The sequence below is a fragment of the Gymnodraco acuticeps genome, unplaced genomic scaffold (assembly GCF_902827175.1).
Source record: "Gymnodraco acuticeps unplaced genomic scaffold, fGymAcu1.1, whole genome shotgun sequence".
NCBI lineage: Eukaryota > Metazoa > Chordata > Actinopteri > Perciformes > Bathydraconidae > Gymnodraco > Gymnodraco acuticeps.
Genome location: NW_022990088.1, coordinates 364,242 through 374,241, shown reverse-complemented (window position 1 = coordinate 374,241; position 10,000 = coordinate 364,242). Strand labels below are relative to the sequence as shown.

The 10,000-nt window shown below is 40.7% G+C and overlaps 1 protein-coding gene across 1 annotated transcript in view; it reads left to right on the top strand.

Moving 5' to 3' along the window:
* The window catches only part of LOC117546191 (integrin beta-5-like), a 36,599-nt gene that overhangs the window by 19,061 nt on the left and 7,538 nt on the right, over nt 1-10,000 (top strand). Inside the window, exon 4 of the mRNA XM_034216340.1 lies at nt 3,468-3,568. Within this exon, the coding sequence (XP_034072231.1) occupies nt 3,468-3,568 (101 nt within the window). The remainder of the gene's footprint in view (nt 1-3,467; nt 3,569-10,000) is intronic.

The following is a 10,000-nucleotide window of genomic DNA, read 5'->3' as shown; positions in this document are numbered from 1 at the left end:
TACAATTCTACCCGTGATATACGCTCATTATATCACGGCTAAGAACCAATCAGATTGCTTGATTTGACTTGTCCGTTTTATAAACATTGTTAGAAAAATCTCACTCCTCACTGGCTTGAGCTTCAATCTCAGGATCCACGTATTATTATCCTCTCAGGAATGGAAGTAGTCATCACATACAGAGCATTTGGTAGTTCCTGAACAGTGTCCTTCACATGCTGATATGTACACAGCTACAGTTGGGATACCTTTGTTATCTTGTGCTACTCTGATACTGGAAGAGTACATTCACTATTTTCCTAACATACCTGTAGATAGAATATGATATGTACAAGAACAGAATATGAAATAAAAGAATGTAAATTAAGACAAAATTAAATACGGTATATTGCGTTGATAATTATTTATATAAATAAGTAGATTGCAAGATGACAACAGGAATGTTTATCGGGGCACTCGACAATCGCATGTATTATATGTATGTTTATAGGTGAAAGAAATACTTGGAGCCTTTTCTTAGCTAAAAGTACTAATATTAAACTGGATACATTCTCTATTCTCTGTTATGCTAGTACTCTGTTATGCCAATACTATACCGTATGAAATGCATGCTTTAGAGGTGTTACTCTTGTAAAGTAACTACTAACCTGAAATGTAAAAAATTTACAATATGTTCCTTTGCATTGTAGTGGAGTAGTATAAAAGATGATACTCAGGACAAAACCATGCAAAAATAAAGAAATCATAAAGCAACTTAAAGGGGACCTATCATGCAAAACGCACTTTGTGATGTCTTTTATACATAAACATGTGTCCCCGGTGCGTCGGGGAACTCACGCAGCGTCAGAAAATAAAACCCTCTCTCTTTTTCTCTGTACCCAAATCTTTTAAAAACGGGGGTACAACGAGCGGATACAGATTTGCTGCCGATATGACGTCAAATCGGCGGCGGACCCACAGCACTATCAGAAACAATGCCTGACGTGTTTTGGACATAATCTCGTCTTTGTTTACATTAGCAAGCCTCGCTAACACTCAGAGCTAACCTGTACTGGAGAGCACATGTGTTTAAAAAGCAGGAAATAAAGAAAGGAACTCGCCTTGTGATAAACCCGCAAGAGAGAAAGCATTTGAGCTCCATACTGTTTCAGAAATAATCCTTGATGTGGTTTAAACAGGATGGCGTTTTAGCACAGCAGAATTTAACTTTATCTCCGGTAGAATTCTGATCAGGCATTAGCTCCGCCTCCTTTTTTTTTTCTTAAGCTAAGGACCCAAAATCCGCGTTTCTCTAACAGGGCTGCAAAAGAGGGGTATGAGCAGTATGAGGCATGGCTACAAGGGGGGATCTGTTTGGTATTTGAAGCTAAAAACTTCACAGCCATGTTTTGTATAGGTATGGCCCTACAATATATGTTTCATAGCATAATAGGTCCACTTTAAATATGAATTGTAGTGGGGTTAAGGTTTGAAGTAGCATGAAAATAAATTACTCCAGTGCCTCATCACTTTGATTAAGTACAGTACTTGAGTAAATATACGTAGTTAAATGTCCCTGTATGTTATGATGCTTATATCCTGTGTAGAGGCAGTGGATGGGTTTATTATTTGAGAGGAAATGTGGAAAATCAAAACAATGTGCCCTCAGTCGACTACAGTCGTCTACAGGGGAAAGGTCAAACCATCGAACCCATGAAGACTAAAACCCTTCGCATAACTCACTCACTTATCGACTAATCTCAGCTTTGATGGCCTAACAGACTTGTTCAGATAACTCTCATGCTATTTGTGACCTTAAGAAATGAAACCGTTGCATTAGAAAGGTGCTGGTTTTACTTGATTTCTGACAATATTTGATATGCATTTGTTTTAATAATTAGTTCAAACGAATGCAGTCTAATAAAACAGTCTTGCAAAGAAGCTGAGCAACAGTCTCAAGCTTATAGCAAGAAACATAGTTTGATATTAGGGTTATAGTGTAAGTGTTTTTTTAAACTTATTTTAGTCTAAACAGTGTCAATATTATATTATGTTTTTTATCGTTTTTTGTAGAGACTTGCATACAGCTTTTAGTTGTTTTCGGACAAATTGAAATGCCATATTTTCAATATTTAATATGCATTCAGTTTATTCAGCACACCCATTTAAATCTAATGCAGTCTAAAACAACAGTCTTGCAATGAAGCTGAGCAGCTGCCAACATTGTACTTAACAGCGAGAAGAATAGTTTAATAGTAATTAGGGATGTCCCGATCTCATTTTTTAGCTTCCGATCCGATTCCGATATTTTCATATAGGTTCCGATCCCGATATTTCCCGATACCGGTTTTCCGATACCAATTTCCGATATCACTTTTTGTGTTGGCAAACAGCATTTAATTTTGTATACATTAAGAAATAGACAGGCACCCAAATAATGTATTAGATGACAAAAACCGGAGTTTTCCACAAGTGAAATTGGCTGGTCGTCCCCTGCTATGCACTCCACAATCAGCTCAGTAATCTTGCGAAATCTCTCGGAGTCTCGAGGAAGTAAAGCCTTTCGTTTCAAGCTGTCCCGCAGTGTTTGTTGATGGAGTCCATCAGTCGCAGACGCTGTCGCTTTATAGTAGGCGGCGTGTTCGTCGGGGTGGTGCTTTTTAAGATGTTTTATTAGGTTTGTGGTGTTGTAGGAGACCCTGTTAGCACCACCTCGTGAGACTTCCACACCACAGACTTTGCATGTCGCAGTCGGCGACTCACTTGTAGTTATTTTTAAAATGATGCCAAACTGCAGACATTTTAACTAGCTAACGATATGTGTCCGTTCCACTTTTCCAACTCGATAATGGCGGCTGATGCAATCGAACAACAACGACAAACAACGTAACAACGTAACAATGGAATCATGGGAAATATTAACTATGGATCGGCCATGACATTTCATTGGATCTGCCGATCCCGATCCATCTTAAAACCCAGTATCGGAGGCCGATCCGATCCGGGGATCGGGATCGGGACATCTCTAATAGTAATGTATAGTGTAACATGTGTTTCACTGCAGTCCGCAAATCAGATGTATTTGTGTTTTTGATATTCTTGCGTTGGATCAACAACAAATAGGCAGTTTTTATTTAGTCATGTGGACTCTGGAATGTACTTTGCAGCGTACAGAGAGGTGTTTCTGTTGTTTTGTCTCGCCTCAATGATTAAACTCCCCATCTTCTCAACATCAGCGTCAGAAATGAAGGTCACTGACTGCAGTTTATTTGTGTTCCCAGCTGTTTACAGACTGCTGTGTTTGTATGCAGCAGTGGGGCATTTCTCACAGCTGACGCACCCAGAGTAAAAACAACACATTTAGAAGAAGGCTTTGTGTGAATGTGGGCTTTCCAAGTGCTTCATAGCTCATGAATAAAGATACAGGTACTAATGTTTAACTGAAGTTGAAGTTGTAATTCCGTTTAACGCTCTCTCCGCTGCTGCAGGGAGTGTATCGAGTGCCGACTCTTCAACTCTGGACGGCTCGCGGACAACCAGACCTGCCAGCGCCTCTGCAAGGATGAAATCATCACCATGGAAACACTCGGTGAGTTCACACGCACGCACGCACACACGCACGCACACGCGCACGCACACACACACACACTGGCACACACACACACTGGCACACACACACTGGCACAGACAAGTATTCACATCTGTAGCATCTGCAACAGTTTCACTTTTCACATTACATACTTCTTCCACTGTCACTTTTTATTAGACTTTTCTTTCTGTGGAGCTCTGACAGAGTTAACGATCGTCCAGCGATTTCCGTTAATATGACATATTTAACACCTCTGATGTGAAACACACGCGCACACACACACACACACACACACACACACACACACACACACACACACACACACACACACACACACACACACACACACACACACACTACAGCCTAACACCATTGTGTCAATGCTAGATATTTTAAATCACGCTGTTAGTGTAATTAAAACAAGATGGAATATATTTACTAACATCCAAATGTGTCATGAGCATGTTACTTTAATCACATGTATGACCAATCACAACAGAGCCGGCCAACTAACCAATCAGAGCAGACTGGGCTTTGGTTTCAGACAGAGGGTAAAAAGAGGTGCTGCAGCACAGGCAGTATGAGAAAAATAAAGAACTTTTTGAACATTAAAGCCTCGAGACATGTCCCAGTAGAGACACTACATACTGATATACACCTGAACATCAGCAGGAGAGGACTCTTTAAAGTAGAGACACTACATACTGATATACACCTGAACATCATCAGGAGAGGACTCTTTAAAGTAGAGACACTACATACTGATATACACCTGAACATCAGCAGGAGAGGACTCTTTAAAGTAGAGACTCTACATACTGATATACACCTGAACATCAGCAGGAGAGGACTCTTTAAAGTAGAGACACTACATACTGATATACACCTGAACATCAGCAGGAGAGGACTCTTTAAAGTAGAGACACTACATACTGATATACACCTGAACATCATCATGGAGAGGACTCTTTAAAGTAGAGACACTACATACTGATATACACCTGAACATCAGCAGGAGAGGACTCTTTAAAGTAGAGACACTACATACTGATATACACCTGAACTTCAGCAGGAGAGGACTCTTTAAAGTAGAGACACTACATACTGATATACACCTGAACATCAGCAGGAGAGGACTCTTTAAAGTAGAGACACTACATACTGATATACACCTGACATCAGCAGGAGAGGACTCTTTAAAGTAGAGACACTACATACTGATATACACCTGAACATCAGCAGAGAGGACTCTTTAAAGTAGAGACACTACATACTGATATACACCTGGACATCAGCAGGAGAGGACTCTTTAAAGTAGAGACACTACATACTGATATACACCTGAACATCAGAAGGAGAGGACTCTTTAAAGTAGAGACACTACATACTGATATACACCTGAACATCAGCAGGAGAGGACTCTTTAAAGTAGAGACACTACATACTGATATACACCTGAACATCAGCAGGAGAGGACTCTTTAAAGTAGAGACACTACATACTGATATACACCTGAACTCATCAGGAGAGGACTCTTTAAAGTAGAGACACTACATACTGATATACACCTGAACATCAGCAGGAGAGGACTCTTTAAAGTAGAGACACTACATACTGATATACACCTGAACTTCAGCAGGAGAGGACTCTTTAAAGTAGAGACACTACATACTGATATACACCTGAACATCAGCAGGAGAGGACTCTTTAAAGTAGAGACACTACATACTGATATACACCTGAACATCAGCAGGAGAGGACTCTTTAAAGTAGGGACACTACATACTGATATACACATGAACATCAGCAGGAGAGGACTCTTTAAAGTAGAGGCACTACATACTGATGTACACCTGAACATCAGCAGGAGAGGACTCTTTAAAGTAGGGACACTACATACTGATATACACCTGACATCATCAGGAGAGGACTCTTTAAAGTAGAGACACTACATACTGATATACACCTGAACATCAGCAGGAGAGGACTCTTTAAAGTAGAGACACTACATACTGATATACACCTGAACATCAGGAGAGGACTCTTTAAAGTAGAGACTCTACATACTGATATACACCTGAACATCAGCAGGAGAGGACTCTTTAAAGTAGAGACACTACATACTGATATACACCTGAACATCATCAGGAGAGGACTCTTTAAAGTAGAGACACTACATACTGATATACACCTGAACATCATCAGGAGAGGACTCTTTAAAGTAGAGACACTACATACTGATATACACCTGAACATCAGCAGGAGAGGACTCTTTAAAGTAGAGACTCTACATACTGATATACACCTGAACATCAGCAGGAGAGGACTCTTTAAAGTAGAGACACTACATACTGATATACACCTGAACACAGCAGGAGAGGACTCTTTAAAGTAGAGACACTACATACTGATATACACCTGAACATCATCAGGAGAGGACTCTTTAAAGTAGAGGACACTACATACTGATACACCTGAACATCAGCAGGAGAGGACTCTTTAAAGTAGAGACACTACATACTGATATACACCTGAACTTCAGCAGGAGAGGACTCTTTAAAGTAGAGACACTACATACTGATATACACCTGAACATCAGCAGGAGAGGACTCTTTAAAGTAGAGACACTACATACTGATAACACCTGAACATCAGCAGGAGAGGACTCTTTAAAGTAGGACACTACATACTGATATACACCTGAACATCAGCAGGAGAGGGACTCTTTAAAGTAGAGACACTACATACTGATATACACCTAACATCAGCAGGAGGAGGACTCTTTAAAGTAGAGACACTACATACTGATATACACCTGAACATCAGCAGGAGGAGGACTCTTTTAAAGTAGAGACACTACATACTGATATACACCTGAACATCAGCAGGAGAGGACTCTTTAAGTAGAGACACTACATACTGATATACACCCTGAACATCAGCAGGAGAGGACTCTCTTAAAGTAGAGACACTACATACTGATATACACCTGAACATCAGCAGGAGAGGGACTCTTTAAAGTAGAGACACTACATACTGATATACACCTGAACATCAGCAGGAGAGGACTCTTTAAAGTAGAGAGCACTACATACTGATATACACCTGAACATCAGCAGGAGAGGACTCTTTAAAGTAGGAGACACTACATACTGATATACACCTGAACATCAGCAGGAGAGGACTCTTTAAAGTAGAGACACTACATACTGATATACACCTGAACATCAGCAGGAGAGGACTCTTTAAAAGTAGAGACACTACATACTGATATACACCTGAACATCAGCAGGAGAGGACTCTTAAAGTAGAGACACTACATACTGATATACACCTGAACATCAGCAGGAGAGGACTCTTTAAAGTAGAGACACTACATACTGATATACACCTGAACATCAGCAGGAGAGGACTCTTTAAAGTAGAGACACTACATACTGATATACACCTGAACATCAGCAGGAGAGGACTCTTTAAAGTAGAGACACTACATACTGATATACACCTGAACATCAGCAGGAGAGGACTCTTTAAAGTAGAGACACTACATACTGATATACACCTGAACATCAGCAGGAGAGGACTCTTTAAAGTAGAGACACTACATACTGATATACACCTGAACATCATCAGGAGAGGACTCTTTAAAAGTAGAGGACACTACATACTGATATACACTCTGAACATCAGCAGGAGAGGACTCTTTAAGTAGAGACACTACATACTGATATACACCTGAACTTCAGCAGGAGAGGACTCTTTAAGTAGAGACACTACATACTGATATACACCTGAAGCATCAGCAGGAGAGGACCTCGTTAAAGTAGAGACACTACATACTGATATACACCTGAACATCAGCAGGAGAGGACTCTTTAAAGTAGGGACACTACATACTGATATACACATGAACATCAGCAGGAGAGGACTCTTTAAAGTAGAGGCCACTACAATACTGATGTACACCTGAACATCAGCAGAGAGGACTCTTTAAAGTAGAGGACACTACATACTGATATAACACCTGAACATCAGCAGGAGAGGACTCTTTAAAGTAGAGACACTACATACTGATATACACCTGAACATCAGCAGGAGAGGACTCTTTAAAGTAGAGGACACTACATACTGATATACACCATGAACATCAGCAGGAGAGGACTCTTTAAAGTAGAGACACTACATACTGATATACACCTGAAAATCAGCAGGAGAGGACTCTTTAAGTAGAGGACACTACATACTGATATACACCTGAACATCAGCAGGGAGAGGACTCTTTAAAGTAGAGGACACTACATACTGATATACACCTGAACATCAGCAGGAGAGGACTCTTTAAAGTAGAGACACTACATACTGATATACACCTGAACATTAAGCATGAGAGGACTCTTTAAAGTAGAGACACTACATACTGATATACACCTGAACATCAGCAGGAGAGGACTCTTTAAAGTAGAGGCACTACATACTGATATACACCTGAACATCAGCAGGAGAGGATTCTTTAAAGTAGAGACACTACATACTGATATACACCTGAACATCAGCAGGAGAGGACTCTTTAAAGTAGAGACACTACATACTGATATACACCTGAACATCAGCAGGAGAGGACTCTTTAAAGTAGGGACACTACATACTGATATACACCTGAACATCAGCAGGAGAGGACTCTTTAAAGTAGAGACACTAACATACTTGATATACACCTGAACATCAGCAGGAGAGGACTCTTTAAAAGTAGAGACACTACATACTGATATACACCTGAACATCAGCAGGAGAGGACTCTTTAAAGTAGAGACACTACATACTGATATACACCTGAACATCAGCAGGAGAGGACTCTTTAAAGTAGAGACACTACATACTGATATACACCTGGACATCAGCAGGAGAGGACTCTTTAAAGTAGAGACACTACATACTGATATACACCTGAACATCAGCAGGAGAGGACTCTTTAAAGTAGAGACACTACATACTGATATACACCTGAACATCAGCAGGAGAGGACTCTTTAAAGTAGAGACACTACATACTGATATACACCTGACATCAGCAGGAGAGGACTCTTAAAGTAGAGACACTACATACTGATATACACCTGAACATCAGCAGGAGAGGACTCTTTAAAGTAGAGACACTACATACTGATATACACCTGAACATCAGCAGGAGAGGACTCTTTAAAGTAGAGACACTACATACTGATATACACCTGAACATCAGCAGGAGAGGACTCTTTAAAGTAGAGACACTACATACTGATATACACCTGAACATCAGCAGGAGAGGACTCTTTAAAGTAGAGACACTACATACTGATATACACCTGAACATCAGCAGGAGAGGACTCTTTAAAGTAGAGACACTGCATACTGATATACACCTGAACATCAGCAGGAGAGGACTCTTTAAAGTAGAGACACTACATACTGATATACACCTGAACATCAGCAGGAGAGGACTCTTTAAATAGAGTACACTACATACTGATATACACCCTGAACATCAGCAAGGAGAGGACTCTTTAAAGTAGAGACACTACATACTGATATACACCTGAACATCAGCAGGAGAGGACTCTTTAAAGTAGAGGCACTACATACTGATATACACCTGAACATCAGCAGGAGAGGACTCTTTAAAGTAGAGGCACTACATACTGATATACACCTGAACATCAGCAGGAGAGGACTCTTTAAAGTAGAGACACTAAATACTGATATGAACCTGAACATCAGCAGGAGAGGACTCTTTAAAGTAGAGACACTACATACTGATATGAACCTGAACATGTGTATAAAAGGCGCCCTTTAAACGAGAGGTCCGTCTGTGTTGACTTTATCCCGCTGTGTTAAATATAAATACTCTGTTTTGTTACATTCTTCACCCTGGAGTGCAACAGTCAGCAGATGTTTAGGAATGCATTAATAAGCACACAGTGATTTATGGCCTTCATGATGCTGCGTGCATTAGAGAGGAGACGGACAGCTGTGTATTTAGTTTCAGGAACTGTTATAAGAGCAGTCCATATTGGCCCCGGTCCAACATGTTTCACAGCTTTCCGGATAGTTCTGCACTCGGTCCGGCCTTAATGGACTCCACATGTACATTCCAGATAGTATGAGCATGAAACAGAGCAGGAGGGGTGACGGGGGGGGGGGGGGGCAGCAGAGTGACCTCACCCTCGCCTGGGAGCTGAGTGTTTCTGGGTGATGAAGACTGACTGAAAACGAGGAAAGCCAAACTATCAGCGTCTCGGCTCTCAGTTATGATTTCACAGCAGAGACATTCAGGCGATGTGAGCAGCGTGCACGAGCTTTTCTCTCCTCAGTTTAACCTCATTTCTCTCTTTGCTCTTGAATCTGAAAACAAACCTCGACAGATTATAAACATGATGGTATGATAATATCTTCTCCA